The 25098-nt window shown below is 41.7% G+C and overlaps 2 protein-coding genes across 9 annotated transcripts in view; one reads left to right on the forward strand and one right to left on the reverse strand.

Annotated features, from left to right (window-relative positions):
• The window catches only part of RIPOR3 (RIPOR family member 3), a 57176-nt gene extending 42522 nt beyond the window's left edge, over positions 1-14654 (forward strand). For all 5 annotated transcript variants that reach the window (XM_035900856.1, XM_035900852.1, XM_009645450.2 and 2 more), the window contains 10 exons: positions 805-1389; positions 2370-2509; positions 3365-3497; positions 4287-4395; positions 5593-5754; positions 5910-6068; positions 7194-7396; positions 7670-7753; positions 8712-8802; positions 9933-14654. In XM_035900856.1, the coding sequence (XP_035756749.1) occupies positions 805-1389; positions 2370-2509; positions 3365-3497; positions 4287-4395; positions 5593-5754; positions 5910-6068; positions 7194-7396; positions 7670-7753; positions 8712-8802; positions 9933-10033 (1767 nt within the window). In that variant the 3' untranslated portion in view covers positions 10034-14654. The remainder of the gene's footprint in view (positions 1-804; positions 1390-2369; positions 2510-3364; positions 3498-4286; positions 4396-5592; positions 5755-5909; positions 6069-7193; positions 7397-7669; positions 7754-8711; positions 8803-9932) is intronic.
• Positions 14655-15119: 465 nt separating this feature from the next.
• PTPN1 (protein tyrosine phosphatase non-receptor type 1) overlaps positions 15120-25098 on the reverse strand; it is a 42064-nt gene continuing 32085 nt past the window's right edge. For all 4 annotated transcript variants that reach the window (XM_035900859.1, XM_035900858.1, XM_009645451.2 and 1 more), the window contains exons 4-9: positions 24886-24984; positions 21966-22103; positions 20055-20264; positions 19255-19416; positions 18282-18517; positions 15120-15620 (exon numbers count right to left, since the gene is read on the reverse strand). In XM_035900859.1, coding sequence (XP_035756752.1) covers positions 15413-15620; positions 18282-18517; positions 19255-19416; positions 20055-20264; positions 21966-22103; positions 24886-24984 — 1053 coding nt within the window. In that variant the 3' untranslated portion in view covers positions 15120-15412. The remainder of the gene's footprint in view (positions 15621-18281; positions 18518-19254; positions 19417-20054; positions 20265-21965; positions 22104-24885; positions 24985-25098) is intronic.

Consider the following 25098-nt stretch of genomic DNA (forward strand, 5'->3'; position numbering starts at 1 on the left):
CATTTTAGATTTTGTAAAAGAAGAAAAAAACCCCCTGCCAACTATTCCTCTTGGCAGCCAGAATGGTAGGGGTGTGGGCATCTGCTCTAATAGTCTATGGTGGGAATCAAACTAGGAACCAGTCTGTCTCGGTAGCCGTGGAGCAGAATGGCATTTTAGAGGTGCTATGTGAAACAAGCCTTCCTTTTCCTCAACCACACCTTTTGCCAAGTGTAGCCCAGGGGAATAGAAAACCCTGTCCTCTTTCTCATTCATTCAGGAGGGATTTGCTTTAATGGTTGTTTTATATGATCCTGTTAATTCTGCTGTACAACTCAAATATTAATAACATCATATACATGTTCCCCTTAACGTCAAGTCTAAGTCAGGTTTGGCGTTGCCTCACCAAGGCAGTAGAACAGGCAGCCTTCTTCAGAAAGGTTTATTATTTGTACAGTGTATGCTGGACTCTTCAAAATTAACATTTCTTCTAACCACATCCTGTCCTGAGCTGATGTGACATGAAAGCTGCTTGGCAAGGTTCTTTTTTTCCAGAAACAACTTTTTAGCTGTCTTGGTAACTTTCATCTGAAGGATCTAAAGCACAGTTACTATTGCTCCACTCAGTTCATCCAGTACGCTCTTAGTACTTTGTTTCAATAGTTTCTTTTGTCCAGTCTATGCTGGCCTGGCTCCCTTGTGCAGAAGAGCCCTGTGGTTTTGGTCTGTGTTTCCAAGCACAGGAAACCATAGTTCTCTATCTTAGCCGGTATCTCATGCTTGTTCAGTTGTATATGTGCTCACTTACAAAGCTGTTTGCTGCAGTCTGTTTTGCAGCAAAGGCAGAACCAAGGGGATGTCAGTGATGAAGCTCAACCTCCCAGCATATTGAGCTACTTGGCTACCTGTGATTTTGATGCACATGGGAGGAGCAAGCCTCACAATCCTGCGGAGACAAGCGAGGCAGACTCGCTCAGCTCTGAGGATCAGAAAGGGGCAGAATCCAGAAATACAACGCCAGCTCTAGACCACAGGACATTGCCATTAGTGATTATTCAAGAGACTTGCGCAGAAGAGCGACAGCATCCTCTTCCAAGTCACACAACTCTAGATATCCTGAAGAAGACTCCGTGTGTGGATGGATTTCCAAATAACCCATCTAGTTTTCTGAATCTTCGCAAAGGTAGTAGAGATTCTTTCAACCAGACCAGAAATCGCCGTCTGACAGAGCAAGAAGACATTAGCCAGAAAAGCTTGAATACTGCAAATGACCTAAAACTAGATGGCCGTACAAAGTCAATTGATAATACTCTCCAAGAAGTGTTAAATCTGCTGAAATTACATGATGTGGGGCAAGCCCAGCTGGAGAAATTGGAATACCAGGTTTCATCTCTGAGGAATAAATTAAAGGTATGGTAGTGTTTTACTCTTGGTAGATGGTGTAGCTTCCACTGCTTCTCCTAAAACTGTAGAGGTTCCATGATCCTGTGGTGGATTTGATTTAATGAAGTATCAATGGCGTATTCCCAAAAAGTAAGTTTGGCCACCAGAGGTCAGGCGTTACTCAGAAAAGGCAGACTTGAGAGCTGACTACACAGGAGCACTATGTTGTACAGCATCTCTCAGAGATGGCCTTCAAATGCTGTGCGCAGACCAATAATCTGGAAAAAGAAATTAGAGAAACTGTGTGCAGTCACAGTGGAAACTAGTCTGGGCTAAGCAGAATCTGAACTGTACATCAGAGCCTCTGCAGTTTGGTTTGCTTTTTTTTTTTTTTTTTTTTTTGACACTTTTCAGACTTAGTATACCTTGAGATGACTGCATCAGTTCATCAAACCTGATGTTTCTCCAGCATCACCTAGCTTCTGCAGACAGTTCAGTCTGTCTTAGCAAAACTGCACTGACTTCCAGTGCAACCAATTTAAAAATAGAAATTAAAAAAACCAAGTGCTCTCAAAGCAGCCTTTCCAAGGGGGAGAAAGTTATTGGCCCCATGAAATCCACTACTGATATCAAAGTTCTTGGATGCTATGCTAGAATGCAAGACCCCTAAGATTGCTACTTCTGTGTCTGAAGTGGGGAATAAGTGAAAATTGCACTAATGGCACAAGATGCAGAGAAAATCAGCTCTCATACTGACCTTTACAGGCATAGAGATCGAAAGAAGAATACAGCCAGATTAAAATATTGAAGCATACTTTGAATTTAATTAGCAACATTATTTGGGGATCAGAGTGCTGTACCCAGAGCTAACTTGCCTGATGTGTTAAGAATGAAATCAGAAAAGCAAAATGGTTTGTTATTGAGTGATTTGAAAAACAGCAAAGAACTCATGCAAAATGGCTTGATAACTACCACTAACAATGTTTTTCCTTCCATTCCATCAACAGCTAAAGACACTTCATCACAAACATTCATCTATGGAAAGTTTAATGGTGGAGACAGTACTGGAAAGTTTTGACTTTTTAAATGCTGACTGTAGTGCTGATGAGCTTTCGTTATTTGGAAGCATAAGAACAGCCAGTGTCAGGTATGTGTCTGCAGCACTTCATTATAGGTGACAAGGGAAGGGGGTAAGGAGGGTTGATCCCAGGAACGCTTACCGGTACTCTGTGCTTGGCTAAGTAACCACTGCGCAGAGCTGCTACGGGTATGGACATCCAGGATAGAAACCTTTTTTTTTTTTTTTTTTTTTTTTTTTTAATACTCAGAGATTCATGATTCTGAATACCTACCAGATTGATGTGACAGGAAACTTAAACTGAACTTACAGAAAACATTGCAGAACGATACCTGCAGAATACGTTGGAAGGCCTAGCGTGTAGGACTGCTAGAAACAGACTGCAGGAAACAGGCTTAGCAGGATGATGCTGAACTAGTGAGGGAGACAGCTATGAGAAACTTAGAGCTCATCTACCTGTTCTTTATTTTGAATTCAGTTTTGCAAGTTGCATAGCACCAAAACTTACATTCCAGAGCTATGAGCCTGATCCTGGGAGACTTACTACGTTCCCAGTGTCATCAAGCTGGGAGAACACAAAGGGATTTGTCTGTTATATGTGCTGCTTTTGCAGTTCACCTGCTGCAAATGAGCCAGCAACTCAATTCACGTTATCTGGAAGCATCTTTACTAGTATCAATTCTGAATGGGATTTTGTGGGATCAGCTGATCTGGTATTGCTGTCCTGGAATGAGTTTTAGAATGATGTCTTTATGTTTTTAAGAAGTGTTATAAATGCAATAACAAGTGCTGTTACCTGTTAAATGCTACCTGGTTTGTACTTCTGCAGCTTGCTTGAAGGCTACTGTTGAGATTGCACATCTTCATATTTATTTGCTGATGAGAGTTTTAACTCTTCAGTGTTTTTTCCCCTCATCTCAACAGCACATACAATGAAAACACGCTTCAATCCCTCAGCTGTGACCTGAGAACAGAAACAAGAGATGTAACTACCGGTGATGACAACTTAGACACGCTTTTGGTAACTCATCTGAAGCTGTGCAAAGGTCTTTTGCAGGTAAGGAATAGCCTATGGGTTTCCAGGGCACGGATTGTAATTGTTGATTCCAATTACGGACAAAAGTGAATATGTAGCTGGTTCTCTTATAAAAGCAGAAAGACTCAGAATAGAAATTGAGTCCAAAAAATGCAGTGTATACATGTGTATACACAAAACTTCATACAAAACCTTGCTGATTTTCCTTCCCCCCCTCCCCGCCCCCCCAGCCTCTGGGTTTTGCTGAAGCTTTAAGTAACACCTTTGTGCCCAAAGCAGGCTGCTAATGCAGTAGGACAGATTTGGGTTGAATTGTGTATCGATAACAGCTGATTGATATTTTTTTTTTTATGACTGTGAAACTGCTACTACTGGAAAGAAACTGCTAGCGTGTAGAGCAAGAAATAACTCTGCTCCCCTTGAGACCTCATTCCTCAATTAATTTTGGTTATAGAGCTCAAGCATACTACCATTCTCAAAGTACTACCTCTGATGAGGATGGACAGCAGAGGACAGTGTAGCTGTTAGTATTGATCTGCTACACAGTTGTCAATGGACAGGGGCAGAGAAGAATGTCAACTGCCAGACAGATTGTTCCAGCGTAATGTGATTTACTCGTCCTGCTTTGTTGAGCAGCCTTGTGCTCAGAAGTGACCTGTCCATGCTGTGATGGAAAAAGAGGCCTTCTGAGAGCAGCTGGTGTTTTCTCATAGACTTTAGAAGTTTGATTCTGAGAAACAAATCCTCATTCATCTTGAGCTTGATACTGCCTTTGTTTCAAGCTACTAAGATAACCATGTTGCATTTCAGAAACTGAGGTCACCAAATGTAGCCCAGGTTGTCCAGGAGAGCCTTTTGGAAGAAGTATCAGAGCAGACACAAGTTCTGGGGGATGTCTTGGATATGTCTGTCGAAGAAAGTGAGTAATTGCATTATTCCAAGGCATGCCAGGGATGTGAGGGGTACAGGTAGTTTTGTTTGAGCTTCCCCAGACACATCAGGGTTTCATTCTAAATTCCTTAACAAACATTTACATAATTAAAACGTCTCTGATGTCTAGATTCTTAGAAAAAACAGGGCTCATCATTCGTTTGGTTTTTTTTCCCCTGCAAGGAAGGGAAAAATTTGAAGAAGTTTGGCTTAAAGTAATAGTAGCTGAACTGGTATGTCTTAGAAACGGGGAAGCTATTGATGATGGAGTTTGCAGTCAAAGAACAGCAGAATAGCCTTAATAAAATCCTATTTTATATCTATGCTTTTACTTAGTAAGCAAAGAGCCCAACTTCTGTAAACATATGCAAGAAAAGTTCGGGCTTTCCCCCTATTAAATTCTTCCACTGAGTGTTGGATGTGACAAAATGATAAAGGTACAATGGGAGACTTTGAAGGCTTTTGTTCTCATCTTGGTAAACATACCAAGCTGTCAGACATGTGCTGACAGATTTTATCCTGAAGGATGTGAGAATAAACTGTTCCCCAGAGCAAGGCTTCAAAGGGCCTTTGCCACCTCGTGATGGGGAAAGTCTAGGAGTCTCAAATGCAGGACACAAGTTCAACATCTCTGTGGTTAAGAGTGAGGAATGATAGGGTTTAAATGATAGCGAGAAACCACAGGGTATTGCTTCAAGTGCTCTTCTGAAGTCTTTGATGAAGGAAAGGTTCAGAGGTTCAGAGTTCTCCACTTGTGAAGGTACATGTGAGAGGATCTCTAAAATGCTTGGAAACAGCACATCTCCTGCTGGTAGAAGGGGAAACAGTTATACTCATAGAAAGTTCTTCTGAAACTTGACTCGGATGCTGGGACAAAATGAATAACGAGGCAGGAAAGCTGCTAGGCATCTCATTCAGGTCTCAGAATGACAGTTTAGGAGCTCAGTCCAAACTTGGTGAAATCAATGCTTGCAGATGTTAGAATACTGGCAGCCAATCTCCAGCTTTGAACAAAGCCATCTATATAATACAGATACAAGTTATGCTGACAAGTCTCTAGATATGCCATCTGGTGCCTAATTTCTCATGCAAAATCCAAACTCTGCTAGAACTCACTAACTTTGTAAAGTGTGGTTTGTGTGTTTTGTTTGTTTTTTTGTTTTTTTTTTTTTTTTTTTACCCCCAGTTATTCAAAAGATCAAAAAGAAGAAGCACTATCTGAAAACTTGGAGTGATCTCACAGAGCCTGGTAGCATCTTCTTTGTTCCAGCAGAAAGATTCCGTCATGCGCTCAAATACACATTGACGCTCAAAGTGAAGGAAAAATACCCTGGTCAATTAGAAGCAGGTACCAGTCCGTTTCTTGAACACAAGGCTGCTCTGGTTTCGTTTTATTGCATGGCTAAAAATTGTCCTTGTGCATTTTAAAAATAAACTTTTTAAGGAGCTTCCATCTAACCAACCTTTCATTTTTTCATTTGTTCTTTTCCGTGTTACTCTCAGTACTGCAGAGGTTGCTAGAGCAGATCATCACCTGTGACGGGTTGCTCCCCCCTCTGTGCCTCCAAACAGAACCAGTTACTTTATTCCAATTTTATAGATACCTGGAGAAACACCACATTACCAGCCTGGAGAAACACTTGGGAAAACTCGCTAAAGAAGGTATTGGCAGCACTTGGCTCCTTTGCTTGAGCTCACAAGCCCTGGCTGTTGCTCTCCAGGTTACCACTCGACATCTACTTTCAGAGCAGAAAACAGCCCAACCATTGCATTGACAATTTCTTTCCATTTTAATTCCCCTTACGACCATGTAATTTTAATTAGAACAGGAAAGACATGCTTGACTCCCATACCTAACCAGGTAGAACCAACACAGAGGTGTGAAGGATGGGTTTGTCTTTAGTAAGTGCCCTAAAAAGTGGGTTCTGAGATATTCTGAAGTTAAAGCAGAAACAAAGCTGGCAGCAATCTACGGCTGGATTCGAGGACTGAGTAAATGTCTGTGTCTTTGTGTGACTCTAGCAGCTGTAATCAGACACAGTAACAATAAAATTTCAGAGGTTACTAACGTGCATTTTCTAGCACGAGGTAGCCAATGTCTTGCTGAAGCCTAGCCCAACATATGAAAGTACTTTAAAACTTAGTCTGTATCAGAAAAGAATTATTTTAAAAATAGTTCTGATGCTGGCTGCATCTTTAGGCTTGTTTTGATGCAGATGACTCGGCTGGTGGGGGACTAAGAACTTGTGCATTGCTAGTCAGTGAGAAGGACCTGGAATATGCTTCAAATTTAAACTGTCAATCCAGTGCCTCATTTCTTACTTTTTAAAAACCAGAGTGCTTTCTCTTTGACCAGGACAGCAAGATCTTTCAGAGATGTTTAAAAGTATTTTGCTGGATTGTGTGTTCCTTATTGTAGGACTGGACCGCCTGTCCTCACATCCAAAGGTGTAGGAGCTCTTTGGCACTGTATGTTGTACTCAATGCACCCGGGTCCTAAAAGGACCAGGGCTGTGCTGCACCTCATGAACTAATATTGTGAAATAATAATTTCTGCTCCATTTGTCAGATGGTCTTGGTACAGGAGGAAATGAAACAATGACAGGGAAAGAAGACAGGATGGTCAGAGGGGCAGTCATCCCAATTTGCTTCCTGCCATGCTTGGCTTGCTTATTAGCCACGTGAATAACTACTTGTGGCTAAAGGAGGCTGAATTAGAGTGGAGGATTTTTCTCTTGATAATGTCTTCATTTGTCAGTTAGTGAAGCTGAGTCCTTTCACTTGCAGTAATGCTAATCGAGGAGCTACAATGCCCTGGACGGCTGAAGACTCTTAAAAAATTGAAAGGAAAGCGACTGAACAAACTCCAACCTCTACCGCAGACTTTACGGCTACTTGGGATTTTACAGCTGGATGACAACCACCGCGTCAGCAAAGCAGCCACATCCTGCCTCGCCCGCGCCGCAGCAAACAAGAACTTTAGGGAAAAGGTAGAGAGTGCAGCTTTTACTGGCTTCTTCTAAATAGATGCTGAAATACATGGGACTTGGTTTATCCTAGAACAGCACTGTTGTCCGCTCCTCGCTTCGTTTATCTGTTAACTAGAACCTGAATTACGGCAGGGCTCCGGTGATTTGTCTATATCCTTTATTCCGTTTCAGCTAGGTAAGACAGTGCTGCTGTCAGCCTGAATTTGCCTGCTTGATTACACTTAAGTTTATAAAGCCTTTTCTTTTTTTCTTTTTCTCTTTTTTTTCATTCAGGCGCTCTTTTTTTTCACTGATGTTTTAGCTGACTGTGACGCAAGACTTCAGCAAGCTGCATGTTTGGCTCTTAAAAACCTCCGAGTACGTATTTACAGCTCTACTTCTGCTGTGCATCTCTGGCCAAAACTGCTAGATGCAGAAGTGCATCTGGCTTTTTGTGAGCTGGTAGGGTTATTTTTTCAGCTTTCTTTTCTTTGGAATTAATGAATTCTTTGGCTGCCAAAGTTCCAAACTATTAAAGCTGTTATTCACAAGGCAGCAGGCAGAGGGAGCTGCAGGCATCTTGGAGTGTCTCGATTTGATCTGATGGGCACAGCACAACGGCAGAAAGGATGTTTTCTGACTTCTACAACATTGTCAGTGGTGAAGGACAAGTGCCACTGAGGGACATCTAGCACACAGAAAAATAAGCAGCAGTCAGCTGTGTATGGAATCAGTCCTAAAGCTTTAACTATAGAAATTTAAAGTTAAAACAGTTCATCTTTTTTTTTTTTTTTTAACAATAGCTGATTTGTAGTCAGAAAACAAAAGTAATATTTGCATTGCTGTTATAAGGAACTGTCAGAACAGATTTAAAGCTTTCCAACGGCCGCAAGTCTGTATTAGGTGAGTTTGTTTGCACACAAGGGATTATTGTGAGTACAGTTCCTACAAGCAGGCAGTCACAAGGTAGCCCCAACAAATCGGAGTCTTAAAGTCAGATTTGCAGAGCTGCTGTTGCCCTTGCACAACCTGCGGTGGCTCTTTCAGCAAAGGCCCTGGTCAGTTTATGCTAGTCTAATGGTACCGCAGCCGTGACGTGTACCCTTGAACTGTTATACTTTTTCATGTCCTAAACCAGGAGAGAAAGCAGCAGAGGTGAGATCATGCTCCAAACAATTAACTGCAAGCTGCTATGTTGGGGGAGAAAAGAAAGGTCACGGTAGCATTTAGCTGCAAGAAGGGATGGGCGTTAGTACGCATGTGTTTACCTTGCAAAAACTGTTACCGAAATGCTTGCTGAAAAGCTGCTCTTGCAAATTTTTCTGTTCTCAAACAGGGTGTTGAGAGTATTGAGCAGGTTGCCCACCTGTGCCAGTCTGAAACAGAGGAAGTTAGGAATGCAGCCAGGGAAACGACGCTATCCTTTGGTAAGTCAGTCCTTCGCACGACTTTATAATACGGATTCTAAAAAAGTGATGTGAAATAGTGCAGAACCAGAACAGGCCTGAAGTTCAGCCTGAACACATGTAGGACAATGGAAATATTTCATGAACAGCGATTTCATACCATTAAGATAAACTTTATACCACATATAGTGACCAAAGGCCCCCATTAAAGTTTTCAGAACAAGACCAAAGAGGTCACTGTAGGATAAAGCACTTTAAGAACCACTAAACTTTTTAAAAAGGTGGCGGCTAAGTACTGATGGTGCTGACGGAGCACTTCCCAACAGTAGTACTGGCATCAGCAATTTTCTCCTCCTAGATTTTGTAAAAAGGCCATTTGGATCTGGCAGATCACAATAAAGCCCCTTCTAGTTCTGGGATTAGCTAAGCTGATTTAAAGATATTTCATATGTATCAGAACAACAGCAGACTCTTTGGGCCTGGTAACCTTTTCTAGCCACCTAGAACTGACTGTTACTCCTAGTTTTGATGTTCCTATTGTTCTTCAAATGGCTCCACTCTGAGTACTGGAGGGGTAAAGAGTACAAACTGAGTGGGTTTATAGGGGCTCATTACCTGTTACTGCACCTGAATTCCATAGATTTACAGTGGAGCTGAGCTGCTAGTGAGATGTTAGTGTTCCCGATTTTGCTGCTCTCTGGTATTTGTAGTTCTCCTGAGGGCAAAGGAGAATTGCCCAGGCTGAATACCTTAAATGCAGAGCTGCTGGAGAGGGTGTCCAGTTTATCTAGGAGGCAGTAATTTCCCCGTTCTGTTCTTGCTAAAACCACTTTGATTCATGCTTAGTTCTGGGGATCTCCAGACTTGCTTCACGGAAACACTCGGATTCATGTGTATTACAAAACAAGTTTTCCAACTGTGATGCTCCAAATTGTTACTCATGTGGAAATGTTTAGTAAAGCCTGATTTTTCCCTGGTGGCTTCCAGCAGTTTTTGGAAAACTACTCCCTTAAGAGATGTGTTTGTCAGCGTTGGGAGTTCTTGTTCGTGCCAACCAAGGTCACAACAGTAGTTCTGGTGTCGCGTTTCTCAGGGTGTTTCTAACTGCTTTCTCTTCCTCAGCATGGGCTGTATTTTCTCTTTCTCCATAGGTGAAAAGGGACGGCAAGCCTTTGAGAAAATGGACAGGATTTGCTGTGAATTAAGAGAAACTGTACAACAAGAGGCTGAAATTGAAATCACAGTATTTTAGCAGTGGAATATGAGGAGCTGAAGCAAATCGTCCTCACAGCCACCTATGGGTACCTGAGGATTGGGTTTTGTTGTTTATCAGTCTTGTTTACTGACGCCCTGCCGTGCCCTTGCTGCACACTGGCAGAGTAGAGGGCTGTTTCCAAAATGGGGAGCTTGCAGTCGACGCCACGTAGACTGGAACATGTCTTCTGTCTCAGCACATGATGAAATACCAAGTGCTGGACAAATAAAACCCAGGATCTCTTAGAGTATGGAACCAGGCTGTCACTTGAGTTAAAATCCCCATCTCCCTGGAATTAGCTGCCCCTGCTCAAACTGTACGCCAAATGGGATCTATTTTCCCGTAACGTATTTGATGAATTTGGCATTTCACAGAGAGGAGAGAAATGCTTGCTTTCCCACAGTCCATCTAGACATTCATGGGCAGCAGCTGCCCTGTGCGTTAGAAAAACCCAGCAGAGGTGCCTGCTGGTCTCCTTTTCCTGTACAGTTCAGTTGTGGAAGGAAAGGCTGTTACTTCAGAAGCCCATTTCTTCATAACCATTGCAACCTGGGACAGGGTCAAGCAAGGGCTGACAGGGATAGGTACGGAGTGTAGGCCCTCGGCAGTTTACAACAGGAAGGTAGGTATTGTACTGGCCCTGTGCAGGTCTGATGGACATATGGACAGCTCTGCTGAAGTTGGTTTGTGTGGTTGGTTATGTTTTATTTTTTAAATTTATTTGTTTAGTCATAGACCAAGACTTTGCATAATCGCACACCCATTGTCAGGCTCCTTACTCAACACTTAGCTAACTGACTGAGCAGAGGGTAGTAGTAAAGAGAAGCCTGGCTTCAGGTAAAATACTTGAAAGGGTTTGGTGCGTGTGTGTGTGTATATATAATTTTTTTTATAGAAATGTAACTTTTCTATTCAGTATTTATTTGTTGGATTTCATACTGTTTTCTAAAATTCTAATAAAACACGTGAGAGAAGTCCCTGCATGTGCTTCAGACTGCTGTGCTTGTAGCGGTGCGGGCAGGTGTAAGGGAACTCGGATGCTGACCTGACAGGCACTGGGTCATGCACCCACCCCTCTATTCCAGCTGTGAGCAGTTCAGGCTGGGCTGGCAGAGGCAGGCTGCTGGCATTCTGTGCTGCCTGCTTGTACAGCTGAAGTCATTAGCACTGACGAGCAGGCCCAGGGTGTGCTGGTCTATAGCAAAGTAGAACTTAATGGGCTGCATTTCTGTACTGTAACTCTGCTTTTAACCTATGGATTTCTTTAAAAGCAGGGGGAAGATGTTCTACTTCGGTAAATTCCCTGGGCCCCTCTCCCCTACTCTTCTCCTTCGCTAGGAGGGGGAAGGGCAATAGCTGGTGACTTGGACAAGGCAGGGCAGCCCAGCCAACCTTTTGCCTGAGCCTGGCTTTAAGCTCTGTCAGAAGGTGCTGACTGCTTCTGCAGGGCAGAGCACAAAAACTCACCACAGCTGTGCTAACACCACTGTATGAAGCTACTGAAAATTCTCTCTTCAAGTGCCTCTCCTCCAGTTGTAGCTTTCCTTAAAAATAAAAACAAAAAAGTAAATCCTTTAATCCAGACAACACGGAAGCGTGATGGCTGCAGCTGCTGTGACTTGAACAGGGACACTACTGTCACACAGCTTCATGTTAAGGTACAACTGAAACTCTTGCAAAAACCAGAGTTTCTACACTTCTTGTATCACACTGATTCCTAGGCCAAGATAGTTGAAATTCAACTGTTTAAAAGCCTAGAGAAGGGAGATGGAGGCACAGGATACTCCCTTCGCTTGAGCTGACCTACAAGCCCGTTCTTAGAGTGACATTTAAAGCATTTTCCTCTAGGAGAAGCCCCGCCACCTATCATGCTGGCCCCAATTTGCAAGTGACTCAAAACAGGAGCCAGTGGCTCAGCCCTGGGGAAAACAGGAAGCAATAAGACTCTCATGTACATTCTTTAAAAAAAGAATTTTATTGTTCCAACTAAAATGAGAACTGAAAACTTGTATGGGAAATTGAAAAACTGTACAATTTTACTATAACCTGTGAGGTCTTTGCAGCGGCTTACACAAAAGACAAGATACCTGAAAATGTATTATACCAAAACATTGAGCTTTTTTGTTGTTTTTTTTCTTTTATTTTTTTAAAAAAGTTTATTCTATGGCAATCTGTAAAAAAGAAAGACCTGATGAGTAAATATTTGCTTAAGGCATATAGCAGAGCAGCTCACTAACTTTCTAACAAGTTTAACATGGATATTTGTCCATTTTCCAATAATAGGTTAACCAATACACCCACTGTGAAACGCTACTGTATATACACACCCAAACTACTACATACATATACAGGACATCAAAACAAAAATGTTTACAGTTCAGTATCAGGAGCCTTATACACACCTCGCTGGGCTGGCAGGGCAGTCAGCTGTCCGTCCCGGGACAGTGGAGGTTCTGGATTTAGAACAGATGAAAGAAATGGCAAAGGGGCAGGAAAGGGGGGTGCTCAAAATTTTATCATCTGCAGAAGCTTTCTCTTGTTAGAATAATCCACAAGTGAATTACTCTGGATTCAAAGGAAGGATGCTTTTTGCTTTCCTGTCAAGCCTCGAATTTAAAATATCCCCTCTTGGGAACAGCACAGAGGTGGTTTTTGTTTCTTTGATGTTACGTGGGCCTGGGTTTCTGCAGATCAAAGCGTGCTCCCACCACCTCGCGGAAGAGGCTTGCCTCTTGCTCCGCCAGCGCAGCCCTGGAGGCAGCACAGCACATCACACCCCGAAATCACCCGGCTATTGCTTGCCTCAAGAGACCAGAGGCGAGGTGTGAATAGGGCTTACTAAACTCTCTGGAATGTCTGTACTACACTTACTCAGCTGAAATGAACCATGCTAAACAACCGGGTTACACCGAGTACGCAGCAATTCAATAGGAAGTCATGCCAGGTATTAGGCGAGTACATGTTATCTGATAAACACCAAACCGGTCTATCGCTGAACGAAGATACTTCCAGCAACACCCTTTGAACCACAGCCACTTAATGATCAGTTCATGCAAATACAATTTGGGCACATCAGTAAGCAGAAATATAAGTTCTTTCACCTTTCAAGCACATGGTATTTCATCAGGACACTAGAAGACTTTACATGCATTTTAATACAAAGGGGGTAGAGATGTTGCCTTGGAACAATATTCTACCAGATGATGGCGAGAATAGTGGGGACAAAGCAATCACATACTGTATCTTAAATACACAGATGAGCCATTATATATTACCATTTTTCTATACTCATTTTTCACGTTTCCAATAATATAACTAAATATTGACTGATTACAACATTCCTCCTTTCAAGTACTGGTCTGACCAACAGTCTCACAGGTAAAGTATTGACTCCCAGTACTACCTGAGGATTTATTATTGTACTTTTGAGAAGCCCTTGATGCAAGCTTAACAGAACACAAAATAGAAGTAGCCCCCCCCCTCCCCCCCCCTTCACCAACTTATTCACCAAAGGAAGAGCGCTGCACCTACAGACAGCTTTGCAAAAATAAATATGGAGTGGAGGGAGGCTTACGGAAGATACTCCATAGTGATGTCTGCACTGAGCATGGTGGTTAAGTGCTATAACTCTAGAAAGCTTTTAAAAATAAAAAGAACTGAGTAGTAACACTGTTGCAGATCAGCTGTCACGGTTGAGTTTCGATCACTACCACTTTCAGTAGTGAGTTTACTCCTGTCCTCCACCCCATGACACGAGCAAAGCCACCTTTGCTATTGGTGTTTAAACAATTAATAATTTGGTACTAACAGGAGGAACAGCATTGCCCACGCCTGGTCAGTGCAATGCCGACTTCCAGTCACAGTTCTACCAATGCACCCAAATCCTTATTTACAAGCACTTGACGTCACTCGAGTCCCGAGCCCGCGGCACCGGCCCCCCAGCGAAGCAGAACAGCGCAGGCGCAGCCGGGCAGAGGACAAACCCGCCCGTCGCCCAGCTCGCCCATGGAGAGCAACAGCCCCGGCCGCAGAGGCGCAGGCTCGCCCTCCCACACCGCCGTCTCCGGTAATTACTGAAGAGCGTATCTTCAAGCCAAACCGAAGCCAGTAATTTAAATCTTCTCTTTAAAAAAAGCAGAACACACAAACGCTTGCATCATAAGCCAACTGATACGTTCACAGACCAATATGTCTTCTGCTGAACTTTTTATGTCTTAAGGAAGCTGCCACAGCATTAATTGCTCTGGATTCATTGAAATGCTTTCCTGTTCGCTGCCTGCAATGCCTCCGAGCACGTTACCTCTCTGGCCCTCGCAGGGAGCATGCTGTTCTGTACGGAGCAGACGTAGAGCGAAACTGCATTTTACATTCCAAATGATGAGGTTTAAGAACTGGTCCTTCTGAATGCCAACTGCAGAATGCTGGTGGACATGTTTTGGTTGAATTTCCCTTCCTGTTTCTTCTCTCCCTCCCCTCAACCTCTCCTAGCCCAGAATATAAAAGTAAAAACAGCTTTACAAAGGATGGTGCAATGTAAATGGGCATATGTGCAAGTAGAGTGCAACAAAAGTCAATGAGGAGATATGCTTATTAAAAAAAAGAAAAAAAAAGAAAAAAAGAAAGAGCTTGACATGTTGGGATACCCTGAGCAACTGCAGAAGCCTGTTTCTATAAACACATGTAAAACAAGAAGCTCTTTAAGAACAGTTATGCCAAGATTAAATATATCAATACCACAGGCACTGCCCACAACTCAGTCTTTTAATGATGAAGCAAGTTAAAAAAAAAAAACAAAAAAAAAAAAACAAAAAACCCCCAAAAAACCCCAAAACAAAATAAACCACAAACACCCCTCCCCCAACGCCCTCCCTTCCACAAAGTTTACATTCGTCAGGTATGTGGGTTTCTTTCTCTTTTTTTGGGAACTCATCAGTATAAGCCATGTATTTGGTTACAACACTTGGAGAGTACAAGCAAGTTTCACTTGTGCCTAGTTTTTCTGAAACACAAAAGAAAAAGAACTGGCTTTTTTTAAAAAGGCTAAAAACAACAATGTGTTGTAATTCTATTATTTAGTTTTTTAAAAAAAAGAAAAAAAGGAAAACAGACTATTTGGCATTATATCTGCTTACTCCTGAATATTTTAAGGCCCTGAGATTAGAATATTATGTTCTTGGGACCACAGGGCTAGATAAAACCCTAGTGCATCAATTCTCTCTTTAAGCCTTAACCAAAGTTCCGGCCTTTCAACCTAAGATCTACCTCCACTGAGACAAGGCTCACATGCCTCAATTAGCTTGCTTTCAGAAAAGCTTATTACAAACCCATCACGAATCGTTGGTGTTTTCTGCAGGGTCGATCTTGCTGGCATGTCCGTCAATGAAAACACACCCTGTAAACGAGATAAGCTCCTGCCGTGAGGAAAGTGAAGATGCATATATTCACTAGAAATGGCTTCCAAGTTGTCATCATGTTCTCATCATCCTCTTCTGAGCTTTCTGACTTCACCGAGTCTTCTTTGTGGGGTGAGAGACGCGGATTTTCACCAACAGTTCTCCTCCGAATTTCAGTGTCTTGACTAGTGCTTAAGGACAAAGACATAAATACTCAGTACTGGATTGTCCATTTGTGAGAGAAGCTAGGCAGATTCTACAAGAGCATGGTCTCACCCGCTGAACACCACAAAGCTGGAAATCTCTCGCTATCAGGAGCTGCAGCAGATGCTGCAAACCAAAGCCTATCGCTAATTATTACAGCTCTGGCTATTAAATTACAGGCTTAGAACAGCACTTGTCATCAAAAGCCGTGCTTGGTAGTATTTTGTGCCCTGTAAAGAATAAGCTGACTTAGTCTTAAAACACCATCTACTGCCACTGCTTATCACAAATCTGCCACCTGCACTGAGACAAGCAGTGAACTAGCACAAATCAAACCTACGTCCAGGTCAGGAGAACGTTAAGGTTCTAAAATCAAGCACCTGCCCAAAAAGTCAGAAAATGGTGGAACTGTGGTAGCTCGTGCAGCCATAACTTAGGACGAGTGGCTAAATGCATTGCGATAGCTTTTAATGACAGAACTGAAGATGTCTTCACCTTTAATACTCTCTCAACACGGCTTTGTTTCTAGATACCAGGCCTCCATCCTGTTGGCAGTGTATTGACACCCAAAGGGGCTTCTTAACTGAGCAGGAACTGTCCCACCTACTGTACAACTCCTTCCAGCTGAATTTAGAAAGCAGAGCACCATCATGCTGTGAGAACCAGTGGGGTGGTAACCAGCGGGGAGATGGTTTGCAGGGGGCTTCCCTAGACATCTGCTGACAGCTTAAGCATCAAAGAGCTCAGGAATCTTCCACCCCAGATACTAGAGTATCCAGGCAGGGAAAGAAACGCGCTTCATACTTCTGCCGCTTCTTCCCTCACCTCTGCCAGCACAACGTCTTTCTCCCACCCTGCTGTTTCCTCCAGCCTTGCACTGTCCCACATCCTTTCCCATTGGACTGCTCCCTCCCTCTCCAGGACTCGCTGTCCCAGACATGAGAACAAGAGTGATGCTCACAAAGGAGGCCTGATCCTACAGCAGCAGTACTGATATGGAATGAGGGAGCTCAGGATTCAAATCCTGGCCTTTCCTAGTATGCCTGAAACGTCGCATAACGTAGGATTTAACTTTGGCGAGGTAAAGGGTAGATGCCTGGTCAGCCTCTACAATCGGTGAACACAGGCAGTTCCAGAGGATGACTCAACCCCAACCTCAGACAAGGGACTATAATAAATGAAATTAATTGAGCCTCTGAGCAATTTAGAGCTGGACATGTCTTGTGTTCATTTAAGCTACACTGCATAAAGTATTTCCAGGAAATCATTTATTCACTGAGAAATTCAGATTTATATAGCTAAAGAGAAGACACAAGACACCAGCTTTAAATCCATACTCTTCATTAGGTATGGAAAGCATTAGCTGCCAGCTCATGTCCCTGGCAAATATTCTGGTACAGAACTATATGGTCAGGGAGGGAAGAGAGGGACCTGCGACCACTGCAACATGTCCTTCTTTTGTAGCTAAGCTTCCATTTGTCTCCATTCCTATTTCCAAGGTTTCCTTTCTTTTCAGTAAAGATCTTTGGAATTTGAGTATTTCATTTCCAGAATCTCCCCAATGAATTAAGAAAAATCCAGATCCAAACACTGTTTCACATTGAGCAGGGAAACACTTCTGTTTTATCTCCTTGTCTCCAGCAGAATTTTGAGGGAGACAAGAGGTTCAGCTCCCGGTCTCAGCCTCTCTGCTATGTGAATTTAAGAGGAGGTTTACTTCGAAGGAAGACTACTGGAAACACATCTCACTAATCTCCAGTTCCCAGTCACATGCTGCCCCACGGGTTCAGCTAAATTAGATACATCAAGCCTGCCAGCTGCACCTGTTGGAAGGCTCCAGAGTTCTGTGGACAATACTAAAATTTGGTATTTTATTCCAGTATTCCTATGGAGATGTCTTGTTAGGAGGCCACCTAGTGGGACAACATTAAACTTTCCCTTGATTATCCCTGGTAGATGTAGGTCGGTTTCTTTTTAATTTTGATTTTTTTCGTTCTGTGTGGCATTAATTTGGTTGCTCTGAATAAAAGCAGTTAACATGCAGGACACCAGCAGCACCAAGGCACGCGGATTTCAACCAGTTCCACACCATTCCAATAAATCAGGAGTGACATCTAGTGGTTAAGCAGGCAGGAACCTTGGCTTCTCCGCTGCTCTACTGCTTGTGTACACAGCATCTCTGCACATTTATCAGTCTCTACAATTTAGGTTACAATGACAGGTGGAAGAGTTCTCTGTTCACGAGCTCCCTCTACTCCTTTCATCAAAAGTTTCTTTGCTTGTAATTAAATTTCACATTTCTATGTGAAGCTTGTCAGCCTGGTTTTCAGCTACATGACTAATACAGCCTCTAAGGAGTGGAAGGGCTCCTCTGTAACTTCACATACAGTGCAAGAGTAAACCACCTCACGATGCTGTCACTTCTACTCCAGCAGGATCCGTAAGAGGCCCCATCTTATGCGTGAAGTTAAAAGAACATGAGCATAAGACCTTTACCGAAAAGATTTGGGGTTGGAACTACTATTACACTAACGTGATTCAAATGTATGAAACGCCATTGATGAGCGAATGACCTACAACCTCTCCAACTGGAGACCAACTGGACAGTCGTCTTGGGACAGTTAAAAGTTGGAAGCCAAACGAATTACCTGTCTGTGATCAGTGGTACAGATGAACAAACTCTGCCATCTGGAACCATCTCTTCCACAGTGCTGACTGAACATCTAATCTCTTCCTCTACTACTTGATGCTTAGGAAAGAATTCTGTGTGTTCATGCATCCTTCCATTGTGCATTTCTGAGGTTCGCTTTGGTGGTCTGGGAGGTGGTGGGGTATGTTCAGGTGGAGGGTCCAGGTCTTCATTGGAGAGCTCTTTCCACTGTTCCTGCAGGAAGGAAAAGCCCTATTAAGCTTTCCTCTATTTCTTTCATGTAAGATGCTATAACTTTTAACTTGAACGTGGCGGGGACTTTATACTCTACCTTTTCATTTATTCTTAGAGTGGCTGTTCATTTACATTGAAAAAAAAGAAAAAGAAAGACAGAGGAGAAAGAAGGAAAAGACAGAGGAGAAAGAAGGAAAAGACAGAGGAGAAAGAAGGAAAAGACAGAGGAGAAAGAAGGAAAAGACAAGAACTCCAAACCTAAGCTACATCCAGCACACAGAAGACATCCACTATAAATGCAGGAAATTTTAATCTACTTCTGGAAAATTTAAATAGCACAAAATAGAATCTGTGTTGTTAGAGTTCTGCTTACCATAAAACAAACTGACAGGATTTAATCATAATACTTAAACTTCTGGCATATTAGAAATTTTTTATTACCTGAAATAAAAGACACAGCCAATGCAGCCAGCCCATACCCAAACTACAGCGTCAAAAAGTACACATGGCCACCTGTTATATCACAGGTGCTTTTTTGAAGGTTCTTAATACAACACTTTTGGTAGTGACAGCTCATAAAGCATTGTATTTAAGAACCCCATAATATAAAAATTTATTGAAGCCAAAGCAAGAATGAAATTTAAAGTTTCTTTCTATTCTGTTCATCCCATGTATTTGCTAGTGTTAAAACAGAATTGCGGCTCATTGTACCAGGTTGTGCAGTCAATAATACTCACTTGCACTGAAGCATCTCCCATAATGAATTTTGCCCCTTCGATAACAGCTAAGTAGGAGAAACGGAGCTGATCTGCTGTCTGTATGAGCCCCATTCTGTACTTCCTCATTTCTAGGAGAACCTGTTTAACGTCCACAGAAGAAGGATCTTTCCGTTTGTCCATCTGAAGATAAAAATTTGAAACATGCTTTATGCTCTGATGAGATTCAATACATGGCCATACTACAAAATCAGTCATTCAGACTACCCTCCATCTTACAGAATTAATAAATAATAAAAACCTGGTATTGGCAGCTATTTATCAGGTCTCTAAAAAGACAGAGAAGGGAAAGCACAGTGGGCCTCCAACACACTGTATGTTTTTCCCTTTCTTGTCTGTCTTGTTTTGAAAATATAATTAGGAAAAATTTTATCTTAAAGTCAGGACAATTTCCCCCTGCCTACAGGCAAAGTTGACTCTGTAGAAGGAAACACACTAGATTTATTTTGCATTGTTTCAGGACAGTTCACACTATTACTTAGCAGACATCTAGTGGTTTTTTTCTTAACCACGAGGGCAGAGCCTACGTTTGCAAATCACTCTAAAAACTAGGGACTTTTCTTCCCCAGACTCAGAATGGCCAGTTAAGAACAAGATCTGCCTTGGAATACATTCCCAAACCAGAATATGGTAAGATAATGGGAAATAGCATGCAACAGTACTTCACGGGACATACCACAGCTCTTTGCAAGCCTATGACAAACTGTTCCTCAAAATAACTCTACAGAAATAGTGTATCATCTGGAATAAGTAGTCCTTACCAGTAGAAGACACGTATCAACCAAACAAAAAGTTCCCGATCTCCCGATTCCTGCACTGCAGTGCACCACAACGGGTCCATGCTCAGGGTTAAGTGAGCCAGACTCCCTCACTTTGAACAGGAAATTGAGGAATGAAGCAGGTGACTCTGGGACGCCAAAGTCAGGCCACGTAGTATAATGAAAGTGCAGAATCTCTCTAGTTTCCTGTGTCTGTAAAAACAGTATTTAGGAAGTTTTTTAGCTTGGATACACAACTCAGAAGTATTCAAAGCACAGTTGCCTACAACAATGTTCTAATCGGCAAATACAATTCCTCGTTTATTTTCCCAGCAAACAGTCACTTAGATATTTAGACATACGGCTTTAGACAGTTTTACCTTTAGGTCAATTTCAGATTTGTGCCTTTGGAAAAATTTTAGCTACTTCCTTTGAAAGTAAGTCTGAAAGTAACTTACATGAACGGAGGCACATGCCTGTTCAGCTTTGTATGCTGCTTAGACTACACTGCATCTTTAGAAGAACTGACTTAAATTCAAATGGCAAAGTTCCACCAGTCTGAGGAAGCTTTTATAGCTGCACAGCTAAGAACCTAACTACAAATAATTATCTCTTGTTGTGAAGGTCTCCATTTTGAGCAAAGGAAATTGGATAAGTTTATAACATGGTTCAGTTTTCTCAGTACAGTTCAAATGCTTGTATTGCCAAAAGATAGCTGGCACTACTGCCTTCCAATTTCTAATGACAGAATATCATTTGAAGATTTCTCAAAATGAAGTACCTCACGTTACAGAAGCCCTTTACACTTTCTGCAGACAAAGCCCTTGCACTATCACAGCTGTTCCTTCACAGGTTTGTTCCCAACCTGAAAACTTTCTCCAAGACTACTAAGCCACCGGTGCTCACATCCTCCCAGAATACTGAGCTACAGCCATCAAACATGTCTAAGGCAGGCACCATAGTTAATACACACCACAAACTACAGCCACTAAATTTTTTCTCGAGCATAATTTAGTCAAATCTGTATCTACTGTCTCACGTTTCCTGGCAGGATGAAGCATGCAAGATGCTAACAGATGAGCAAAGGAATAACTGTGTCTTCCAGTAGAGAGCAGTACCAGGCCAGAGCAGAACTTGGGCTAGCACCCTAGCACACACACACCTAGCTCAGCACCACAGAGGACCTCAGACATTATCTTCAGTGACCTGCATTCAGTGAAAGTTAATGGCGTTCTTCCTTAGCCAGTCTCCTCAAGGAGCTTTGGATTAGCTCTCACTGCTCTAATACAGGGCAGTGTTGAAGAGGAGAGGAAGGGTGGGAAACGGCATGTGTACTTTTATTTTGGTATTGTGCAAAAGGAAAAAAAAAAAAAAAGAAAGAAGAAAAAAGAGGAGTTATTTCTCTTCAAGCTAGTGGCCTGATCCTGGTACTGAGCTCCATACAGCTCATTGCAGGATGAGGGCGAAAACAGTTCCTGCTTTCAGATGAAAGCCATCAATGCAAAACCTGAAGATTTAAGCCAAAACCTAAAAATAATCCTTAGAACAAGACACAGGCAAACAGGTAGCTTAAGTGACAGGAAGAGCAATTGTTTCAGCTATAACACAAAAGCACTAGAGAAGTGACTTTATAAAGAGTTCTCTGAAAGGTAGTGTAGTGACAAACTAACCTTCTCACTCAGTGTATGGCCGAGACATGAAAAGGACTGCAGTTTCCCCAGATACGTTTCATAAATATTTCATTTCCACAATACACAAACTAGAGGCTGAAGAACACTGGCATGCAGAATCACCAATTCCAGAACAAAATCTGCTATAATTTGTGACCATCTTTTTCAAGACCTTGTTGATGAGGAGGCGAATCTCACCTCAGAGAGACTGAAGAATCTGATTGGTACTAGTTTCTGTACTTACTGTAAGGTTTTCCAATTCTAGCTGTCGTACTGTGTAGTATGATTTTATATCTTCAGATATCAACGTTAGTTTCAAGTTTGTATCTTCAAAAAACATTTCTTTCTCCTCCTTCCGTGGCCAGTACTGTGCACACTTTATCTAAAAACAAATAGGAGACATTTAGATGCCATTTATGTTTGTGTAAAAGGTAAGGAATAAACATTCTTAAATACAACATTTTCTTATGAGACTGCTGTTATTATAAGGAGGACCAATTCTAGAGTGAAGAATAGCAGTCTTCCTTTATGCTGCAGAACCACATCTTCACTGAATCTTTTGTACGAGTCCAATTATTTTGACCCTGACTGAACTGATGAAAATACCTAAGTATTCAGGATAGGTTTGTTTAGGTAGCACTCTCTTTCTTCTATATGTAAGCTGAAAGAGCGTGAAGCTATGGAATCTAATCAAAATCACCCAAGCCATTATTTATTTTAGCTTGCATCGGAACAAACAAACAAACTCACTCTAATAACTAAGTACAAAAGCTCTGACAACACTCTGCCAAAATCTAACTTTTAGTCTACTCTGCATTTTATTTATTATCTTCATGTCAAATATTTAAATTTCAAAAGAAAATATAGATGTTAACAAGAGCAGAACACACTGTGAAAAAGTATTATGAATTCCATGAATAAGCTACATACAGAGAATTACAACACTGCTAATTTGCAAGTGTAACATCAGATGAGATTTTGGGTTACTCCGTTCATTCACCACAAAAATAAAAATAGCAGTGAGATCATTTTGATTTTACGTGGCACAGTTTAAAAGTGAAGTGCCAAACAAAAAAACCCCTGCACTCAGCAAACATTCCCATTACCTACTTCTGACTGAATTTCAGTTTTCTCCATAATGTTTCCCAGAGAGCTTAGTTTTGCAAAGACTGCTACATGGTAGGACCTTAACTGACTCAACCAAATAGAAAAACAGCACATTTTGCAGTGTGCAGGAAAAAACCGAAACTAAACTCATTGGCAACATGAAAGTCTGCAACCAAGTTTCTGACAGTTAAATCTAAGGATATTGTGACTGGGAGAACGGGCTTGCTATTTCTGCCACCAAGCGCTGCTCCTCTGAAATGGGATTAAAGCCACCACTTCCCATACCTAAATATGCAATAAGAATGGATTGCTGGACATGGCTAATGCTTCTTTTATTAAAGGGCAAATAATATGGCTTTAAAGTTGAAGTGGAAGAACGATGGAAAAAGAATAGCATTCTCAAGACTAATAGGATTTCTGAAAGCATTTTAATAAATAAGAAAATCCTTCAATATTTTATTCATAGGTAGACTAACACTAGTTTTTCTCAGACTAATTCTAGTTTTTATTCAAAAGATATCCTCTAGTTTATCAGGGTGTAGAATGCATTTATAATTCTCTGCACTTTCTTTAAATTAAAATATGTTAAGGACACAGCAACTGGCGTTGTGTCTAATTTCTCCACCAAATGTGTCTGCAAACAATATTGTGTTGTGCTCCACTGTAGGTTCCCCACTGCTGCTTGCTGAGAAGTGTAAGCAGCCTGCCCTAGGGGATCACAGTAATTCATTTTGTTCAAAACTATTGGCAGTGCAGAGAACGAGCGGGAATGGCTGGAAAGGAAGAAACTATTGAAAAACATGATTACTGCATCTCTTTTGAAGATTAAATTTCACTTCCACTACAGAAAAGCAAAACAATCAAAAAATCAAGACTGCAGTTTATTAAAACACAACTCATTGTACAAGAATTTTCCTGATTATTGGGAATTCTTTCCTGATTACGCAAAAGCATGTACCACCCAGTTATCACTGGTGGATACTCAACATACCCACTACCCCTCCTCCAAAGCGTCTTTATACTGACTACACTGTAACATTCAACTTTAAATTCTGCATTTCTATCAGTTGTATCAGTTGAAATTGCTTTTATCTCATATCCGCACAGCTGGTAAGTCCACTTTAAGGATGGTGGCTGTGGAATTAGCATAGAGGCAGAACTCTGACCCATGGATGAAAACCATGCCTGATGGTTCCTGTCTTGTCCACCATCAGAAAGGCTGAGTCATTTTATTCTGAAGACAGCAGCTACTTCATGTGCTGGAGGAACCAAGACTTTTTATCTCTCTGAAGGTAAATTACTTAAAATAAGCCTAATTGTTTGTTCATCTATTGTTTCCCTTCGTCTTCTGCCTGTCTTGTCTAATGTAAACTTCCCAAAAGGTCTGGATAGAGCTTAGTCCCCTGCACTTGTCCTAGCAAGTAAAGCACTGGCTTAACAGCTGGCTCCACATCACCCAGATTATTGCTTAAAATAGATACCAGGAGACGTACTTTCAATTGTACCCTCATTCTCATACCCCAATGTCTTTTGTAAAACAATGACATTGGTGGAGAAACAGTATGCCTGGATGATACATTTAATAATCAGAGCTCTTACTGCATGAAGGAAACTTGGAGTCAAAGTGCCTCTATAACTACTTCAAAACTATTTCATAATGCTTGTGAATGAGTGTACCTTGTATACACCTGGCATAACTGACCTTTGAGAGGTGCAATCTGGGTATGCTGAAAATAACTATATTCAGATACCTAGGTTAGCAGTAGAGACCAAATACTCATTTGTGTGGAGAGCCACATTGTGTTCATGCCTTATTTCAACCTAATTGAGAAGAAATTAAGACCTACAATTATAAACTCTATAATTTCTGACCGCACTAAGATCGATCCACTGGGTATTCAATTCTAGGCATAATTTCTAGATAAAATTACTGATCATCATCAACCCTCCACCCTCTTCCCTTTCTTTGGGTTGGTTTTTGTTTGTTTTTTGTTTTGTTTTCAAGAAAAACCATAAACATGCAATGAACATATAGCTAGAACCAGGTAAGTACTTACAGATCCCTTTTCCATCACTCTGTTCAACATGACAACACCACGGCTTTTCTGTTCCCAAACCATCTCCCAAAAGTGACCACAAGTATTTGGCAAAGGTCCCTGCAGAGAGAGAATCCCCAGAAATAAGCATTATTTTCTGTTAATGTCAGTGCAATGTTCCCCAGTAAAAGTTACTGCACTAGGCAATAAATTTAGACGAGTAAAACGCAACTT

Source organism: Egretta garzetta, unplaced genomic scaffold (assembly GCF_000687185.1).
Source record: "Egretta garzetta isolate BGI_Z169 unplaced genomic scaffold, ASM68718v1 scaffold188, whole genome shotgun sequence".
Taxonomy (NCBI): Eukaryota; Metazoa; Chordata; class Aves; order Pelecaniformes; family Ardeidae; genus Egretta; species Egretta garzetta.